This window comes from Stenella coeruleoalba (assembly GCF_951394435.1).
Source record: "Stenella coeruleoalba genome assembly, chromosome: 20".
Classification (NCBI taxonomy): domain Eukaryota; kingdom Metazoa; phylum Chordata; class Mammalia; order Artiodactyla; family Delphinidae; genus Stenella; species Stenella coeruleoalba.
The window spans coordinates 52831099-52851177 of record NC_137166.1 but is presented as its reverse complement, the minus strand read 5'-3'; the positions used below and the strand labels follow the sequence as shown (position 1 = coordinate 52851177).

At 54.8% G+C, this 20079-nt stretch overlaps 3 protein-coding genes across 3 annotated transcripts; all 3 read left to right on the top strand.

Annotated features, from left to right (window-relative positions):
* Positions 1-2339: 2339 nt before the first annotated feature.
* On the top strand, positions 2340-6869 carry KLK12 (kallikrein related peptidase 12; the record flags this gene model as incomplete). The annotated part of the gene is made up of 6 exons (XM_079906664.1): positions 2340-2368; positions 2558-2613; positions 3048-3207; positions 4624-4862; positions 5743-5876; positions 6714-6869. 6 exons carry the CDS (start codon positions 2340-2342, stop codon positions 6867-6869), a joined length of 774 nt encoding a protein of 257 aa, XP_079762790.1.
* Positions 6870-9931: 3062 nt separating this feature from the next.
* On the top strand, positions 9932-12502 carry KLK11 (kallikrein related peptidase 11; the record flags this gene model as incomplete). Its single annotated transcript, XM_079906767.1, is given in 11 exon segments — positions 9932-9998; positions 10436-10546; positions 10549-10595; position 10598; positions 10978-11003; positions 11007-11151; positions 11154-11231; positions 11798-11814; positions 11818-11934; positions 12351-12458; positions 12464-12502. Coding segments are annotated over 11 exon segments (729 nt in total). The 5' UTR covers positions 9932-9958.
* A 1957-nt stretch (positions 12503-14459) lies between these two features.
* KLK10 (kallikrein related peptidase 10) lies at positions 14460-18607 on the top strand. The gene is made up of 6 exons (XM_079908436.1): positions 14460-14742; positions 15189-15293; positions 16000-16183; positions 16824-17095; positions 17283-17413; positions 17964-18607. Exons 2-6 carry the CDS (start codon positions 15203-15205, stop codon positions 18114-18116), a joined length of 831 nt encoding a protein of 276 aa, XP_079764562.1. The 5' UTR covers positions 14460-14742; positions 15189-15202; the 3' UTR covers positions 18117-18607.
* Positions 18608-20079: the final 1472 nt, after the last annotated feature.

Genomic DNA, 20079 nt, shown 5'->3' with positions numbered 1-20079 from the left:
GAGGAAGTGGTAGGTAGACATTTAGCTTCCTCCCAGCCCCACTTTTTAAAAAATTTATTTTATTTATTTATTTTTGTCTGCGTTGGGTCTTCTTCGCTGCGCGCGGGCTTTCTCTAGTTGCGGTGAGCGGGGGCTACTCTTGGTTACGGTGCACAGGCTTCTCATTGCGGTGGCTTCTCTTGTTGTGGAGCACGGGCTCTAGGTGCGTGGGCTTCAGTAGTTGTGGCACGTGGGCTCAGTAGTTGTGGCTCGCGGGCTCTAGAGCACAGACTCAGTAGCTGTGGCTCACGGGCTTAGTTGCTCGGCGGCATGTGGGATCTTCCCGGACCAGGGCTTGAACCCGTGTCCCCTGCATTGGCAGGCGGATTCTTAACCACTGCGCCACCAGGGAAGCCCTCAGTTAGTCATTCTTTTGCTCATTCACATATTTGGATAATGATTAACAATACAAGTTCTGGAGCCAGTCTGCCTCAGTTCAAACTCCAGTTCTGCCTCTTACCAGCTGTGTGACTTTGGGCAAGCAGCTCCACCAAGCTGTGTCTCGGTTTCCACACCTATGATGGTATCCATGCCCTGAGACATCACCCCACGTGTTGGGATGCCTGAGTTGTCTTTAGGGAACGGGCTTCATGGTGAGCTTATGATGACGCCCAAGAGGAAAGCATGAGACGCAGGGACTTGAGCGCTCCAGGGGCTCCCCGGATGAGGTGGCAAAGCTGCTCAGAGCTTTTTCGGAGAGCAGGAGGTCTGTCCTCTCTGAGTCTCCAGCTACAAAAAGGGATTGACTTTATCCAGAAGCCACAAGCCGCAAGTCTGTGTGTCAAAAGAGAACCGCTAAGCAGTCATTCCCCACCCCCACTCCCTGCCGCCCCGGGCAATCACTAGCCTGCTTTCTGTCTCCACCGATTGGCCTTTTCCGGATATTTCATATAAATGGGATCATACGGTTTGTGGGCCTTTATGACGGGCTTCTTTCCCTCCGCACAGTGTTTTCAAGGTCCGTCCACGTGTAGCACACATCAGTACTTTGTTCCTTTTGTAGCTGAATAATACTCCATAGCATGGACAGACCGCCTTTTATTTGTCCCTTCATCATCTGATGCACATCAGTTTAACGGGTATGGGGTCTCCTTTGGGGGTGACGAGCATGTTCTGGAATTAGTCGGTGGTAGCATAGCATAGCACCGTGAGTGCAGTGGAATTCACGGCGTTGTAGACTTTAAAATGGCTCGAAGGCTGGATTTTATGTTATATAAATTTTACTTCCAAAAAAAAATAAAAAGATAAGAGGAGAAAGAGAGGGATTCTGTCCTGAGTCTCTTTCACTCTCCCTCTCTCTGTTTCCTGTCCCCTGTCTCTCTTTCTCAGTGGACGGCCCTATGCAAACAACTTTCATGGAGTTAGATAAATCGACCTCCTAAGACCTGTGCTCTGAATTTAAAAACATCAATTAGAACCAAGCTTCCTTGGATCCCAGTTTGGAAACTCCTCTGTCTCCCCTATTTTGTTTTTGGCTTTTTATTTTGCGGTACACAGGCCTCTCACTGTTGTGGCCTCTCCCGTTGCGGAGCACAGGCTCCGGACGCGCAGGCTCAGCGGCCATGGCTCACGGGCCCAGCCGCTCCGCGGCATGTGGGATCTTCCCGGACCGGGGCACGAACCCACGCCCCCTGCATCAGCAGGCGGACTCTCAACCACTGCACCACCAGGGAAGCCCTGTCTCCCCTCTTTTGAAACCTCTTCCCTCTCCTCCTCTTCTGTCTCAGGCTCTCTCTGCCCTTGGTTTCCTTGACTCTCTCACTTCCACCCTGTTGCCCCTTCCATGAAACGCTCAGGGAGGAGTCCAGGTATCTACCTGCCCCACTCTCCCTGAGGCTTCATTACAGGAGTCGGGGAAGATCCCAGATCACCTTGCGTCATTGGCCTCAGGGCTGCTGGCTAGTTTGCAGAGGAAGGGAGAAGGAAAGGGCCTGGGTCTTCCCTCCAGAGCCATACTGGGGCCCCCGCCCCCCTCCATTTAACTGTAAATCTCACTAATTGTCATTAGCCAAGAAGAGTTTCTACCTGATTAGAGGGTGTCCCGCCCCATGTCTACCTTGTCTCCTTCCCTCAACCCGTAAATCGCATGAGCTGGGACAGAGTTAAAAGCTGTATCAGCTGCTGGTCTGGGACAGACAGACGGAAGGAAGAAGACAGGTGGTGCAGCATGACAGGTGGCTGAGAGGCCAGGTGAACAGCAGGAGAGTTGCCTGATAGGGTGGCTGGCAGATGAAGAGACAAGCAGGCAGGGGGCCAGACAGATAGCAGAGAGACCGACAGGTTGAGATTGCAACGGTCACATGGAGGAACCGGCAGGCGGAGAAGCAAGGTGAGCAGGGGGCAGGCCAACACCAGTGAGGGGGTAACGCTCGGGGGATGGGGACAGAGAGGAAAGGGCCTGTGGACCATCCCCTCCTCGTGGAATTGCTGGTGGAAGGGGAGGAGAAAGGGAGGGTCCACTTGACAGGGAAAAGGAGGGTCCAGTTGCCGTCTCTGAGATGCCTCGCCTTTTCCCCAGAACCTGGAAGTGGACCACCTTGGTGTCCAGCACCTTTTTTCTCCTGTGTTTGATTGGTGAGTTCCTCAGAAGGCAAGGAACCCTCACGAGGATGCCTGGCGCTGAGGAGGGGAGGGAGGCTGGCTGACTCTATGCCTCCATTCACCTCCATCTCCAGGGGTCCTATGCACCTCGCTCTCCCTGTATCTTCCGATCCATCTCCCCTCTGTCTCTCCCTGTCACTATGTCTCTGTCCTTTCTCTCTCTGAATCTCTGTTTCGCTTATCTTTAAGCATCTCTCTCTCTTCCTCTTCGTGTCCTTTGGGTGTTTCACTGTGTCTTTATATATCACTGGGTCTGTGTCTCCCTGCCTGTGACTCTCTCTCTCTCTCTCTCTCCCTCTCGGTTTCTTTCTCTTGCCTCTTTCTTGTTCTTTCTGTATCTCTCTTTCTATCTGGTCCACAGTCTCTAGGTTCCTGACTGTCTCTCTGGCCCATGCCACTGTCCTCAGGGCTCAGCCACGAGGGCACACAGAAGGTTTTTAAAGGCACGGAGCGTATCCCTCACTCTCAGCTTTGGCAGGTGGGGCTGTTTGAAGGTACACAGCTGCGCTGTGGGGGAGTCCTCATCGACCGCAGGTGGGTTCTCACAGCTGCTCGCTGCAGCAACAGGTAAGCCCCCCACTTGGGTCCCTGCCTACTCAGGGTGGGAAGGGAGGGTGATGGGGAGGGTAGCGCTGGGCGGAGGGGGCTCACAGGAGTAAGGAGATGGTCCTGCAACAAGAGGGTCTGAGGTTAGACAAGAAGTAGGACTTCTTCACAATGGGCCTGGGGTGGACCTGGGTGGGGATCGGTGGAGTGGAGGTCAGGGGAGAGCCCTGGAATCTGCCCACCCCCCCCAATGTTCCCTCATGTCCCCCTTCCTTCCCATAGGGTGTCATCAGTTCAGCATCTCCTGACCCAGTCTAGCTGGGGACCCACGTCTGACCCAAACTCTTTGCGCAGCTTCAGAGTTACATCTGCGCCTCTCTGGGCCTCAGTGGTCCCATCTGTAAAATGAGGTCAGAGGTTACAGCCGGCGCCTCTCTGGGCCTCAGTGGTCCCATCTGTAAAATGAGGTCAGAGGTTACAGCCGGCGCCTCTCTGGGCCTCAGTGGTCCCATCTGTAAAATGAGGTCAGAGGTTACAGCCGGCGCCTCTCTGGGCCTCAGTGGTCCCATCTGTAAAATGAGGTCAGAGGTTACAGCCGGCGCCTCTCTGGGCCTCAGTGGTCCCATCTGTAAAATGAGGTCAGAGGTTACAGCCGGCGCCTCTCTGGGCCTCAGTGGTCCCATCTGTAAAATGAGGTCAGAGGTTACAGCCGGCGCCTCTCTGGGCCTCAGTGGTCCCATCTGTAAAATGAGGTCAGAGGTTACAGCCGGCGCCTCTCTGGGCCTCAGTGGTCCCATCTGTAAAATGAGGTCAGAGGTTACAGCCGGCCCCTCTCTGGGCCTCAGTGGTCCCATCTGTAAAATGAGGTCAGAGGTTACATCCGGCGCCTCTCTGGGCCTCAGTGGTCCCATCTGTAAAATGAGGTCAGAGGTTACATCTGGCGCCTCTCTGGGCCTCAGTTTTCCCATCTGTAAAATGAGGGGATTGGGATTTGTAGGTCTGATGCTCTCGATTTTTTTTCTTTTTCCAAAAGGGAAGTTTCAGACATGGAGAGACAGAGATATTTGGGGACAGGGAGGGACACCAGCAGGACAGAGTCCACTCATTATTCCCCCGTTCGTTTAGTTGACGGTGTTGATGGCCCAGGCCACCCGCTGGGTGGTGGGAACAGGGCAGTGAATAGGACTAATGGATGTCCCTGCCCCCATGGCCATCACCAGCTAAGAGAATCAGAAAGTGACACACATGCGGTAGCATGGAGAGGAGCAACAGGACCAACACTAGAAACGGAAAGAGACCAAGAGGCGGGAAGAGACTAAGAGAGTGAGAGCAAGGGAATGAACAACCATCAAGGTGCGGAGCAGCAGAGAGAGGCAGGCGGGTCTGGGAGCCCCAGGCCAGCCCACCCTGCCCCTGCTGAGCCTCTATGACCCCCAGCAGGTACAGCCTCAGCCAGATGGACTGGACCAAACAGATCCGGCACAGTGGCCTCTCCGTGACCCACCCTGGCTACCAGGCAGCCCTGCAGAACCAAGACAATGACCTCCGGCTTCTGCAACTGGGCATCCCTGTTCTCTTGACCCGCAGTATCCAGCCCCTGCCCCTGCCCACGACCTGTGCAGTGGCTGGCACCAGGTGCCACATCTCGGGCTGGGGCACCACCAACCACACAAGGAGTAAGGGGGTGCTGGGGTCAGGGGTCACGATTGGCAAAAGTTTGCGGCAGAGGGTGAGAGGTCAGGAGTCATGCCATCTCAGAGGAAGGATGGGTAAAGTGTCACACATCAGGATTCATGCTTTAGGGTCTGAGATCATGGTGCGTAGGGGTCTTGGGAGTTAAAGAGGTTAAGTGGTTGCGTATGGAGTTAGGAGTCATGGGTCAGGGATGTGGTTAGAGGTCAGAGTGATGATATCAGACTGGATGGAGCAAAAGACATATGTAGATAGGCTCTTGGGGTCATGGGTCAGGCACTCTGATGTTAGTCATTGTAGAGTTGAGGTCATGGGATCCAGATGTTGGCCACAATCCGAGGACGGAAACTGGGATTCGATCAAGGATCACTGGTCTGGGACTGGAAGCCACAGGGCTTGGTGTGTGGAGGTAGAGGTTAGGGGTCATGGAGTCTGGAGTCAAATAAACTAGGATCAGAGGTCACTTTGGAGGATTCCGAGCTGAGGTTGGAGGTTAAGGTGAAGACAAGGAACATGGGGCCAAGAGACAGAGAAGACATGAGGCCAAGTTGGGATCAAAGGGCAATAAGATTGAAGGTCAAAGGTCACAGTAGCTGGGATTGAAGGAGAAAGCCAGGTCTGGATTCACTGTATCTGAGTCGTAAGCTGAAGGTCAGGGAGATGGGGCCAATGAATTGAAATCAAGAGCTACTGTGTAATCAAGTCATAATCTGAAATTTAGAGCTTGGAAGATTGTAGTGGAGGTCATAGGGAGGGGGTGGGGTATAGACTTGTATTGGGTTTCCTTGAGAAGAGGGATGTGGCCTCTTTGGGGACATGAGGGAAGCTTTGGGGGATCCTGCAGCATCCCTCTTCCATCCCCAGACCAGTTGTCAGACCGACTCCAATGCCTTAACCTCTCTATCGTCTCTAACGCCACCTGCCGGGCAGCGTTCCCCGGGAGAATCACGGACAACATGGTGTGTACTGGCGGCATCGCTGGGGAGGATGCCTGCCAGGTGAGCGACTGCAGGCAACATCCGGGACAGAAAGTAGGGGAGGGAGAATTGGGGAGGTGGGGAAGGGGGAGAAGGTAAGTCAGGGAAAGGAGATGGGGAGAGAGATAAGGTCAGAAAGAAGGGGAGGCACAGGATGCGGGAGGGAGAGCCAGGGAGTGGAGGACAGAGAGAGGGAGGGCAGAAACAGAGAAGGAAAGATGGGTGGGGCACAAAGGGAGGGAGAGGAAGAGACAAAGACAGACGATGGGGGAGGGAAAGAGGCAGCCGGCATCTGGAGCTCAGGCAGGTAGCCGGCTGTCTCTCCAGTTCCGAGTCTTCCCCATACCATCCAGTTGGTGCTGGCCCAATTAAGAGCGAGAGATTCCAGGATGGAGGAGGAAAGGGGGCTGGAGGACTCTCTCACCCTGTAATTCTGCTACCTTATCCTCTCGGTCCTTCACAGAGGAGGCTGCCCCTCCCTACTGGCCAGGGCCCGAGCCACTGTCTTGGAGAGAACTCTTAAGGAGTCCCGTCCTCCTTCGCTGGGATTGGTCACTGGTGCCTGTGCTCTCTTCCCCCATTGGTCAGAGCCTACCCATTGTCCTTGAGGGAACGCTCTACCCAGCATAGAGCCCCGCCCTCCTTCCCTGGCGTTGGCCCCTAGGGACAGTGTGTTCTCTATTAGTCATTGCTGTTGTCCTCTGGGAACTTGTGTGTTCTTTTTTCTCTGCTGACGAGGCTTGGAGCCACGGTCCTCAAGGCCCAGGAATGGGTGAGGGGGCAGGAGACTGTGGAGAGGAAAACTGGAAGAGGATTTCTCCCATATTCAGATCATGCTCCTTCTCCTCTGCCTTCCAGAGTGACTCTGGGGGTCCCCTAGTATGCGGAGGAGTCCTTCAGGGTCTGGTGTCCTGGGGATCCGTGGAGCCTTGTGGGCAAGAAGGAATCCCAGGGGTCTACACCAATATTTGCAAATACGTGGACTGGATCTGGATGGTCATGAGGAACAGCTGACCTGCTCCCTCCACCTTCATGCCTCAGCTTGGGGGCCACTCTGACCCTCAGAGCGCCAATACCTCCCCCATCATCACCCCCAGCTCCCACTCTTCTTGGACTGGGGATCTTCTTCCTGGAACTCCAACTCCAGCCAGCCCTTCTAAGACCCATGGTTGGGGGAGGAGGGAGTATACAACTATCTGGGATAAATATAACTGGAGGAGGGGCTGTGTCTGTCTGTTTGATCCCCCTGCTGGTTGAGATTGGAGGGAGGGTTACCCATCAGTTGCCCTGCCCACAGGTGTAGAAATAGAGATCAGAGAGGGTGAGGGTTTTCCCTCAGGGGCCACACAGGAATGGACTAGAGAAAGTTACTTATAACAGTAAAAAATTAAGGCCATTTTTCTCCATCTGCCGCAACAGGAACACTGCCTAGAGCTTATAAGCCGAAATGGGGGAGGGGTGTGTGTGGACAGGATTGCTGGCTGCAAAATACCAAATGAAAACTGCAAAATCAAAATCCACTACCATTTAATTGTGTCTATAAAACGTAACCTTCTTCCAACTAGCCAACTGCAACTTGGCTCAGCTGGAGTTGAGCACGTATTATACTTAATGTGGGGTGCGGGTTTGCTTTAATACATCTGCGATGATGGAGGGTGGGGTGCAGCCTTGGAAAGCAAGAGGACCCAGCCTAGGTCTAAAAATAGTTCTGCCCACTATTCTGTCTTCATAGCCTCTCCAGGAGTTGGAAAGAGAGTTTCTTCTCCGCAATGAATGGAAGGGAAATTTGAGGTGGGAGAGGGTGAGGGGTGACTGTGGCAGCTGTGGGAGCATTTGCTGACTGCCTATTGTACTTGGCTCTCCTGGAGTCATCATCCCAACCCCCTGAGGCAGGGCTGCCACCCCCATCTCACAGATGAAGAAACTGAGCCTCGCCGGGGTGGAGTCTCTCGTCCCACATCACTGTGGTAGGAAGAGGCAGTGCTGGGATCTGGGGCCAGGGCTGGCTGCGGTGAGAACCCAGGCCTACCCCGTTGTCCTTTTTTTTTTTTAAGTGCTACGTGGGCCTCTCACTTTTGTGGCCTCTCCCGTTGTGGAGCACAGGCTCCAGACGCTCTGCGGCACGTGGGATCTTCCCGGACCGGGGCACGAACCCGTGTGCCCTGCATCGGCAGGCGGACTCTCAACCACTGCGCCACCAGGGAAGCCCCTACCCCGTAGTCTTGCTTCACATGTCGTTAGGGGAGAGAGGAGGGTGAGACGGAGAACTAACTGATAACAAACAAGCTGGGAGAAGTAGGGATCGTCACTTGAGTTCTGCAGACGAGGAAATTGAGTTGGCTCGGATTTGGGAAGTCATCGGACCTACGTCACAGAGCAAGTAAATGCCACAGTGGGATTCTGGGGACCCTGGGTTCCTGGCAGCCTAAGAGGCTGGCAGAAGGGAGTGGAGGGAAGGGTCGGCAGAGAAGTAAAGCCCCAGAGGAGCTCTGGGGGTTGTGGTACCTGCCCAGGGCTGACTTCCCTTTCCTGGGCCTTGAATCCCACAGGCCCCAACCTGCCTTCCCCACCCTCCTGCCTGCCCCTTCGGCTGGCAGCAGCCCCACCTGTGTGACGTCCCAGTCCCCCCACCCCGCTCCTTGGAATGATGAAGGGAGGGGCCAGAAGGGGCCAGGGTCCCACCTGGACTTGGGCTGTGGGGAGGGAGGGGCTGGGAGATGAGGATGGAGAGGGATTTAGACACAGAAATGGAGGGAGGGAGAGAAAGAGACAGGGATGGAGGCAGGCAGAGACAGAGACACAAAGAAAGATATAAAGCATTAGAGGAGATGTGCAGAGAGACACGGGGAGAGAAGAACAGAGTTAGACAAAGAGAAAAAGGCCCAGAGAGACATAGGAACAGAAAGAAAAATGACACACACATACATACACACAAAGAATTATAGAAATGTGGGAGAGGTAAAGAGAGACAGGGAAGGATGCAGACAGACGGACGGACACAGAGGTGTGGGGAAACAGAGAAGCAGAGAGAAGAGGGGCTTGGGGAGGTGACAGTGACAGGTGGGCAGCACCTCCAAGGCCCAGGGCTGGACTGGGGAGGGCTCCCACACACCCCGCCCCCAGGGCAGTAAGGCAGGGTTGGGAAGCCCAGTCATCCTGGGCCTGCGAGGGAGTGGGTGTGTGGTGAGGGGGCACCCCTGCCTGCTCGCCTTCCTGGTGCCTCCCGCTCCGAGACCCAGCCTGCCGCGTCTGCCACCACTGCCAGGCCCCCAGAGCCCGTGAGTCCAGAAGGGAAGGGAGGGCTCCCCTCCAGGCACCTGCCCTGCCGAGTGTGCCAGGCCTCTGCCCCAGCATCATTTCTCCTTCTGCTCTGTACTTCTTGGGGTGGGGGGGATTGTGTCTCTCTGCCTTGATCTGCATCTCCAGCAGCTGCCCCCCAACCTCAGTATCCTGCAACCCCACCTTCGGTCACTGAGTCCAACCCTCCAGCCCCACTCCCGCTGGCCAGGGCAGCTAAGGGCACTGGCCCTTCCAGTGATCAGCCCTTCTCTGCCTCACTGTTCTTCAAAGGGGCAGGGGTTCAGCAGGGGGGGGGCCAGAATGATGTCCCAGGCCGAGCCCCCTACTGTACCCCAGGTAGCCTTCAAAGGGCTCGTATCACCCTGGCGTGGTTACTGAACGGAGCCTGGTTCCCTTTATCCTCCCACCCCAAGCTGCTGGGCCCCAGGTCTCAGGTGGGTAAGAAGGAAAACATTTTCCAAACCACCTACGAGGTCCCGTGGCTGATTTAAACGGAGCCAGCCTGTCGCTTGCCCTGGGCAATGCCTTCCCAGCAACTTGGGTATGAGAGGCTCTAACTGGGATTAGGCCCCTGCAAGGCCACACTCCATACCAAAGATTTATTTTGAAAGTTTGGAGGTTGGGATGCTGTGTGAGCCAAGGGATTCCTCACACCTGGTTGTTTCTCCCTGGGGGGAGCTGGAGCAGGCATGGGGGAGAGAGAGGGCGTGAACCAGCCCTAAATCTCCCCATGGAGTGATTTGGCCCCTTGTCCCTCCTTGTTCCCAGAAGAACCTGGGGCCTGCCCTGCCCCCCTCCAGGCCATGATGATTCTGCAATTAATCATGTTTGCTCTGGTGACAGGTACGGTGGAGATGGGGATGGGCAGGGGTCTCCCTCTCCAATCTCTAGGATTCCCAACCCTCTATGTCTAGACAATGACGGGGCTGATATTAAAAATATAGAACAACCATAGGGCATCTGAATGGATATATGAGCCATAACAAGGTCCTGGATGCCCCTTGCCTTCCAAAGGTGTAATCTCTTTAGAGCTAGGATGGGGAGAGGTCCAAGAGGGTCCCAGAGGAGGGACCGGGGCAGCTGGGGTGGTGTGGGAGACATTCAAAGAGCTCAGGAAAGTGGCTACTGACCGACGGGTGTGGAAGGATTTCAATCATTTAATACCCAGCCTGTCCATTCAGTGCGTCCCCATAGGACACCAGGCTATGGTCCTCCCCCCCGCCGCCCCATTTCTGGGAGTCGTCTCATGGCCGAGCCTCTTTTGCTCTCACCCTCTCTAGGACATGTAGGGGGAGAGACCAGGATCAATAAAGGATATGAGTGCTCTCCTCATTCCCAGCCGCCCTGGCAGGCGGCTTTGTTCCAGAAGACACAGCTGCTCTGTGGGGCAACCTCATCGCCCTCAAATGGCTACTGACGGCAGCCCACTGCCACAGGCCATGAGTGCGGGGGCAGGGGCGGGGCTGGGAGGGGGCTGGAGATGGAGAGGTGGATAGAGAAGGGCTTGGGGATGGGGAGAATGTGTATGGGGTGGGGAAAGTGGGGTCAGAGACGGGCACTGATGATGGGGATTGGGTTGGGATTGAAGATGGAAGGATGAATGATGTTGGAACTGGCATGGTGTTGGGAATGGGGTTGGATGCTGGGGTGGGGATAAGGTTTTGGTGGGAGATGGGGATGAGTTTGGAAGTGGAGCTATGTTTCTTCATTCTCTTCATCTCGCCCCTTCCCCCCCCCCCCCCACAATGTCACTCTCCATTTCCTGTCTCTCCTTCCCCTTCCATCTCTGACCACCATCTCTCTCACTTCAACTGATATGTAGCTCATCTGGGAGAACACAGCCTCCACTGACGGGATGGCTGTGAGCACACCCGAGGAGCCACTGAGTCCTTCCCCCACCCAGACTTCAACAGTAGCCTGCCCAACACAGCCCACTGCGATGACATCACGCTGCTGAACATGGTGGCCCCAGCCTTCGTCATCTGGGCCGTGCGACCCACAGGGTGTCATCACACTGTGTCACTGCTGGCACCCACTGCCTCATTTCCGACTGGGGCACCACGTCCTGCCCCCAGTGTAGGGGCTCCAGAGAGGAGCGTGATGGGGGGTGGGGTGGGGGAAGGTGTTTATGATTGTGGAAGGAAATAGGGAACCAGAGGAACCTTCAAAGATGAGATTCATAGTGATACAAGAGGGTGCTCCCTGGAGGTGTCAATAGTGGGATAAGTTGAAAGGAAGTGTGGAAAAGTAAGGGCTGGGGAGGGCGGAGACAAAAGTTTGGGCCTTGGATTCAGGCAGACGTGATGTGCAATTTCAGATCCACAACCTGCTAGTTGTAGGTCCTTAGGCAAGTCTCTGAACCTTGGTTTTCTTCTCTATAAAATGAGAATAATCACATCCACCTACTAGAGCGGGATTAGACATAATGTTTATAGAGCAACTGACGTAAAGAGTTTTACTTGATAGCGTTACTGTTGCTATGGTTACAAGCAGAGAGGTGAGTTGACTGCAAGCAAGAAGGACAGGAACTGGATTCAGAGCAAGGTCCCTGGTTCTCTGCTGGGTTCAGAGCAAGCCCTGCAGTGTGGGGAAGGGGAACAAAGGGATCTAATTTTCTGTACCCCCTCATGTCATTTCTACAGTGCACTTTCCCCACACCTAGCGATGTACCAACATGACCATCATCGAGCACAAGGAGTGTGAGGACGCCTACCCTGGGGACATCACAGACACCATGGGATGTACCAGCGTTCGAGAAGAGGGCAAGGACTCCTGCCAGCTCAGAGGGCAGGGCTTGGGTCTCCAGTCACATTTCCATTCCCATCTCCAACCTCAACCATGTCTTCATCTACATCCACAATCTCAGCCCCAACCTCAACGCCACTTCCCCCTGCAACCCCAAATCCATCTCCACTCCCAGGTCCCATTTCTAACATAAACACAATTCCCAGCTCCATCCCCAGTCCCACCCCTATTTCCGACCCTAACCATCCCCAAATCAATTTTCGACCCTAACCCCATCTTTGTTCTCACCCATAACTCTAACCTCATCCTCAATCCCATTGCAAACCCATTTCAACCTCCAGCTCACTTTCAACACAATTCCCCCCTCCTCCCTAACACCATGTCCAACCCTTTCCCCTCTCCTGAGGCCTCCCCTCCTCTCTGACTGGTTCTCTTCCTCCCCATCTCCAGGGCGATTCTGGGGGCCCACTGGTCTATAATGGGTCTCTTCAAGGCATCACCTCCTGGGGCCAGGATCCATGTGCTGTCAGCAGAAAGCCCAGGGTATACACAAAGGTCTGCAATATGTGGTCCGGATCCAGAAGACTATAGAGAACAATTAGCCAGGACCAGCTCATCACGGCCCAATCCCCTGCTCCCTACTTGGTGCTGTGGTACCTGTTCATTCTGTTAATAATGAAGCCTGAGCCAGGACCCCTTTATATACTTTTCTGGGGGCCTTCTTGACTATGAGAGATGCTGTACCTTAATAATCAATTTGGAGTTTGGGATTAGGAGACCTGGGTTCTCCTCCTGCCTCATACTAACTTGTGACTCTGGGAGTGAAAATAGTTGTTTGGTTCACTGTTGTACCTGCAGTCTCAAACACAATTCCTGGCACACACCAAGGTTTCAGTAAATAGTTACTAAACAAATGAATCTTTTGAATGCTTACTACGTGCCAGACCCTGGTCCAAGGGCTTTGAAATGTATCGACTGACGTAATCTTCACAAAACCCTACAAGGTTGGTACTATTATTATTATACCCATTTTGCAGCTGAGGAAACTGAGGCACAGAGAAACGAAGTCACCCGTTCACGATCACAGAGCCAGCAAGTAGAAGAGCAAGGAATCTGAAGCAAGGTGATTTCTTAACTGACAAGCAATACTACCTTGATTAAGGCTCCATTCCCTGGGACTTCCCTGGTGGCGCAGTGGTTAAGAATCTGTCTGCCAACGCAGGGGGTATGGATTCAAGCCTGGGTTCGAGCCCTGGTGTAATGAGGACCCAACGCAGCCAAAAATAAATAATTTTTTTTAAAAAAAGACTCCTTTCCTTATCTGTAAAATCGTGCATGCAGAAGTATGATAGTACACAAAGTCAGTCAGCCTGCACATAGCTAAGACCCAATAAAAGGGAGCTATCATTGTTTTCTTTCCAACCTCTGCAATGGGTAATAGGTAGTTCATCGAGACCTGAGCAGGTCAGTACAGTAGCCACTAACCATACATGGCTATTTAAATTAAAACTGCCTAAAGTCAGAAATGTAATTCTTCATCTAGAGGGGTGGGATAGGGAGGGTGGGAGGGAGACGCAAGAGGGAATGGCTATGGGGATATATGTATACGTATAGCCGATTCACTTTGTTATATAGTAGAAACTAACACACCATTGTAAAGTAACTAAACTCCAATAACGATGTTAAAAAAATTTTTTTTAAATTTTTAATTAAAAAAATAAATGTAATTCCTCAGTTGCACTCGCCACATATCAAAAGCTCTCTAGACACGTGTGGCTGGTGGCTACCGCGTTGCATAGCACAAACGGAGCACTTCCATCACGGCGGAAAGTTCAACTGAACGGCGCTGTGCTGGACAACCTCTAGAGTTAACTGACTTCTCGCTGGAGAAGATGCTTCACAAATAGTCCAGAACTCGGGGTCTCTTCTGCTGTTCTGCTCACCTTGCAGGGGAGGCAGTGGGCATGAGCAGTTAAGAGCCCAGAGCTGGAACTGGGCGTCTGGGTTGTTAAATGGACTTGCTGTGTGACCTCCTGTGAGTCACTGCCCTCTCTGAGCCTCCCATTCCTCACCTGAAATGAGGGAGCTGGCTGAAGTGACACTGATGCCCCTTGTAGCTTTTGGCCTCCTGTGATTCACGGGCCTGTGTGTCACCTGGAGACATGAAAAGGGCAGGAAGTATGTGAAGTGACCACACATGGGCTAGTTGCTGGGACACACGACGCTGCTCTGGCCGTGGATGAGGGCTCAAGCACAGAGCGTCCCTCTGGGTCTGCATCTTCCTCTTCCCTCTCTGTGTTTTCTTTCCCTCGTTTGTGTGCATCTCTTGTTCCTACTCTTTCCTTCGATCTATCTTATCTCTCTGCCTCCCTCTTTCAGGGTCAGCATTCTGGCTTTTCTCATTATGCCACTCTAGGTATGCACGTCCCTGTTTATTTATTTTCCTCTCTCTCGCTTACAATCATCGGTCTCCGACACTATCCCCGCGACCCCCACGGCCCCTGGGGATGTGGCACCCTCTTTCCCCATCTGCGAAGACTTCTTGGAACAGGGACCTGGGGAACCTCCATGAAATCCACCTCTAAAAAGGGTGTTTCGGGCACTGGGAGAAGCCTGTATTCCCGGGCCCCTCCCAGAGCAGGAATCTGGGGCCCAGGTTGGGTGCCAGCCTCACCCAGGGTGTAATTAGGGAGAGGGAAAGGGAGGAGGTAAATCCCTGGGGGGAGGGTGGGGAAAACGGCTCTTCGGGGTTAAAAGGGAGGGCCTGAAAGGGGTCCCTGGGCAGAGGATTACCGGCGGCCCACACGGCAGGACTGAGGCACTTCCCCTCCACGACTCCCAGGTGAGCGGCATGCACCTCACCTTGGTTGGGGTGGGTCGCGAGAGCACAGGTGGGGACCCTCGGGTAGCGGGCAGGAGACTTGTTCCAGCCTTAGTTTCCTTATCTACGGGACGCACTTCGGAGCCTCGAATCCCCAGCCCACCTGTGAAGGTAGGCGAACCCCGAAGCGCTGAGAGGCTGGCAGCCGGGACAGCCCCGGCCAGGAGAGCGCTCCCCTCGGGCGTAGGGAGAGCAGGACGCCAGAGCGGCGTCATTAGGGTATTTGCGCCCATTACGCCTGTTCAGGTCCCGATCGCCCGTCTGCCCAGCCCTGCGTTTGTCGGCCGCAAGTTAAACGGGTCCCCGCGGGCTGGGGTGGCCCAGGACGGGCGGACGGGCGTGGCAGGCGGGGGTGTCTGACCCGGCAAGTGTTTTGAACCGTCCCCCGCCCACCCGCACCCCCCCAGCCTAGGTCCTGGCCATGAGACCCTCACACCTCCACCTCTCCGCCGCCTCCGGCCCTTGGGGCCTCGAGAACCTTCTGCTGCCGCTACTGATGGCGCAACTCTGGGGTGAGGCTGGGGACAGGGCTCGGCGGGAGGTGCCGGACACCGGGGGCGATGGCAGAGTGGGCTCTTATCACCAAGCCCCGCACACTTCTCCTCCCCTTGGGACCCCAGCACTCACCCACAGATCCGGAGAAGTCCCGCCCCAAGTCAGACCCGCCCCTCTTCTAGCTCCGCCCTAGGTATCCCGCCCCCTTCACTCTTCCGAGATCCGTACTCCCCCTTTCTCCTCGCCGCGTCCTTTCCCCGCCCCTTCTTACTTCGCCCGATTTTACCCCAAGTCTTGCCTTAAGAGCCCTCTGCCCTCACCCCTTCTTCCGGCGAGTTGCGTTATTCCCACCACTACTTTCACCCACCAGGACCTGCTTTCTATCCCCGCCCCTTTCCGCCCCGCCCACCTTAGCCCCGCCCCTTCTGCCCCGCCTTGTTGCATTCCTGACCTCTTCAAGCTCGCTGCAGCGTCCCTGCTCCTCCAGACCCAACCTGTTAGGTCGCCTTACTCCATTCTTAACCCCGCCTCCTTGCCCTTTCACGCCGTTCTTCTCCGCCCACTTCCATTCAGTTCCTTCAGGATCCCCAATTTCCACGTACACTCTCGGGTTCAGGCTGTGCCCCCCCCGAAGCCCCGTCCCATGGCCCCACTCGGATCCCGCACCCAGTGCTTGCCCTGCTGTCCTGCCTGCTCTGATCTCCACCTCCTTTCTTTCTCCAGTCGCGGAGGCTCTGCAGCTCCCCGGAAACGACACGCACTCGCTCTCCGTGGCCTCCAGCGCCCCTTGCCCTTATAGGTCGCAGCCCTGGCAGGTGTCCCTCTTCAATGGCTTCTGGTTCCACTGCGCCGGCGTCTTGGTGGACAGGAGTTGGGTGCTCACGGCTGCGCACTGCGGGAAAAATAAGTAGGGAGAGCTGCTTAGGGACGCTACGGAGGGGCTGTGGAGGCAGGTCCCGGGGAGGGGGCGGGAAGGGCTGGGGTACTTGAGGGTATGGAACTAACAGCTCGATGTGGGGTCGGCCCTGGAGGGCTTCCTGTAGGAGGAGAGGTGGGCTTGTGCTGTGGCCACGAGGGGGCAGTGTGGTCTTTCTCAGAGTTTCTGGGCCCATCCAGAGCCACTGACCAGCTGATTCTGCTAGGGTTCCATTTAGGTGTAGATAGTTGTTTGCAGCAGACAGAAGCCAGGATCTGGTGTGGTTAGGACTTCAGAACTAAAAGAAATTGTTCATCTCATGAGTCCCCACTGAGGGAGGAAGAAAAGGGTAGGTTTACCAAGGTAGACTCTCTGCCCTCAATTCCTGCAGAACTCAGGGACCCAAACACCTGATCGTGTTTCCCCATGTCCCCCCAGATCAGGTCTCCAGCTCCCTTCTCCCCTACCCACTCCTCCCTCAGACCCAGGAGTCCCAGCCCCCAGGCCCCTCCCCTGCCAGGACCCAAGTGTCTATCCCCACCCCACTGCCTGTACCCTCCTTCCCAGGGACTCAGCCTTCAGTCTCAGTCCCCGAGAAGGCTTTGCATCCATGAGACTCTTCCCTCCCCAGGCCTCTGTGGGCTCGAGTTGGGGATGACCACCTGCTGCTTCCCCAGGGAGAGCAGATCCGCAGGACCTCTCTTCCTATTATCCACCCCAAGTACAAGAGCTCGGGCCCCATCCTGCCCAGGCGAACAGATGAGCATGACCTCATGCTGCTGCATCTGGCCATACCCGTTGTGCTGGGGCCTCGAATCCAACCTCTACGCCTGCCCTATCGCTGTGCCCAGCCCGGAGACCAGTGCCAGGTCGCCGGCTGGGGCACCACGGCCTCCCGAAGAGGCAAGAGCTGGGGGCCCTGGGGCCTGTATCTTGGGGAAGAAGGACGAGGGGCCTGGACTCCTGGGCCTGAGGGAGGGCCATTTGGGGGCCTGAAGCCTGTGTTGGGAACAGTCTGGGTATCTGGGCTCCTGGATCCTGGAGGATTGGGGGCCGGACCCCAGGATTACCTGATGTTTTCTCCCATCAGTGAAGTACAAGCGCCTGAGTTGCTCCCGTGTCTCTATCCTGAGCCCTGAGGAGTGTGACGTCTTCTATCCTGGCGTGGTCACCAACAACATGATATGTGCAGGACTCAGCAAGGGTCAGGACCCCTGCCTGGTAGGAACTGGCCAGAGAGGGTCTCTGACTCATGGGAGCAGCATAGGGAGGTTATGGGAAAACAGACATCCCCAACCCCATAGCCACTCCCAGCCCAATTTCATCCCCACGTCCAGCACTATCCCATTCCTACGCCAACATCAACCCCATGTCCAACTCTACCTCCTTGGGTCCACCTTCTCATGCCCAACCCTGTCCCCAAGTCTACTCTCAAGCCAATCCCTAGCCCTAACCCCCTTCCCACCCCATCCTCAACCACATTCCCATCCTCAAGCCATGCCTAAGCCCCTACCTCAGCCCTATCTCTAGATCCAGCTCCATCCCTCACCTACCAAGAACTACAGTCCCAGCTCCATCGACTCTCCATTCTCATCCCCCACCCAATGCCCCCAAACCCCAAGTCCAACTCCATCACAACCCCACCCCACCCCCAACCCCAACCCAGCTCCAACCCTACCCAACACCTCCCTTCCCCATCACTACCCCAGCCCCCAAGTGGCAGCCTTTCCACTGGTGTATTTATTTGATCTCTCCTTCCTCCCACCCCCAGAGTGACTCAGGTGGCCCTCTGGTCTGTGATGAGACCCTTCAGGGCATCCTTTCATGGGGAGTTTACCCCTGCGGCTCTGCTCAGCGTCCAGCTGTCTACACTGAGATCTGCAAATACCGCAACTGGATAGAGAAAACCATCGGCTCCAAGTGACCCAAAGGCCCTGCAACTGCTTCGCTATCTGCCCTCTTCCTCCTTCCTCCCCTCCTTCCCCCGCAGACAGCTGGACTCTCCCCCTGCCCCACTCAAACTTCTGTCACCCATCCACACCTATTAACATCTCTCGTCTTCCCTCATGCCTCCTGCCCACTGCTGTTCTCTGCCCGCGTTGAAGCCAAGATGCAGAACGTGGTGGCAAAGTTTTGTTCATGAGAAACGAGGAAGCCGGTGGTCACTAGTCTCTGAGAGAAGTTATCAATCACCCAACCTGGCTTCCTCCACCACTCCCTGATGTGTGACCTTGGGCAAGCCAAGCGTCTTCTCTGAGCCTCAGTTTCCTCACCTGGAAAATGGGAACAATGAAGTGTTTACCTCATAAACGTGTTATGAAGAGACTATAACGTGTGTAGATTGTTATGGTCATTGTCATGCAAAGTACTAACACGGTGGGTAGTGAGTTCTGATTAAATGGCAACAGGTCCTGGTGGGAATGTGTGGATTTTGTGTCCTGGGGAGAAAAGCACAGGGGTACCCTACCATCCCAACCCCCCATACCATCCCCATCCCCATCCCTCAGGGCTGATGGGAGAATTACATTCCTCACCCTCCTGTCAAGTTCCATGAAGCACCTCTTAACCACTTCCTTCTTCCCTCCCACTGTTTCCCATGTCTGGGTCTACCCAACACCTGTTCCTCCTGTCCCAGGAGGAACTGGGCTGTCTCTGAGTCATCTGGTACCTTCTGTGCCTTCCTGGGGCCACTGGAACTCAAGGGACCTCACCCTGCATCCGTCTCAGCCTCTAAGACCAGAGGACCTCACCCCACTTCAGTTGCTAAGTTTATGCAAAGAAGCCCTCGGAAATTTAGAGGAAATTTTTTGCTTTCTTTGTTAGATCCGTCCCCATCCCCTCACCTACTACCGGCTCCAATTCCAGCTCTACCACGTCTCCATTCTCATTCCCTGATCCAACACCCAGACACCCTAAGTCCAGCTCCATCCCCACCCCCATCCCAAATTGGCTTTGAAATTTTGTCCTGAAAATTGATCCAACACCCAGACACCCTAAGTCCAGCTCCATCCCCACCCCCATCCCAAATTGGCTTTGAAATTTTGTCCTGAAAATTGGGAGGAGGGCTTCTTGTCCTGTCCCTGAAACTGTCCCTGTGTAAATATTCCCATGCTGGGGGCTATTATACACAAAATCCAGGCAAAGCTAACAGAAGTTTCAGTGTCTCCACTTAGCCCAGACTTTGGAGTGGTAACGTAAGCAGAACACATGCACAGTAGAAATTTTCCATCCAGCACAGGTTGTTTTGTCCACTTGCACACCCCTCCCCCCCTTTTTTTTTGGCGAGGCTTGTGGGATTTTAGTTCCCCGACCAGGGATCAAACCCGGGCCCTTGGCAGTGAGAGCACGGAGCCCTAACTACTTCCCTGTTTCCCCTTTCAAACACCAATTTATTTATTTTAAAATATACTATTTCAGTTTCATTTTATTTATTTTATTTTTAAATATTTAAATATTTCTTTCTTTATTTATGGCTGCGTTGGGTCTTCATTGCTGTGTGTGGGCTTTTTTCAGTTGCTGTGAGCAGGGGGTACTCTTCGTTGCGCAGCCTTCCCATTCCAGTGGCTTCTCTTGTTGCGGAGCACGGGCTCTAGGCGCGTGGGCTTTAGTAGTTGTGGCTCGTGGGCTCAGTGGTTGTGGCACGTAGGCTTTAGAGTGCAGGCTCAGTAGTTGTGGCACACGGGCGTAGTTGCTCTGTGGCATGTGGGATCTTCCCAGACCAAGGCTCAAACCCATGTCCCCTGCACTGGCAGGTGGATTCTTAACCATTGGGCCACCAGGGAAGCCCACACCAATTTATTGAGCACCTGTTGTATGGCAGGCCCGGTGCTGGGCGCTGGGAACACAGTGGTGACCACAAGGTCCCTGCCCCACAGAGCCCACAGGAG

Coding starts and splice junctions, on each gene's coding strand:
- KLK10 (XM_079908436.1), top strand. CDS start 15,203: ATGAGACCCTCACACCTCCACCTCTCCGCCGCCTCCGGCCCTTGGGGC. Junction 16,184..16,823: donor GCGCACTGCGGGAAAAATAA/GTAGGGAGAGCT, acceptor TTCCCTCCCCAG/GCCTCTGTGGGCTCGAGTTG. Junction 17,096..17,282: donor CACCACGGCCTCCCGAAGAG/GCAAGAGCTGGG, acceptor TTCTCCCATCAG/TGAAGTACAAGCGCCTGAGT.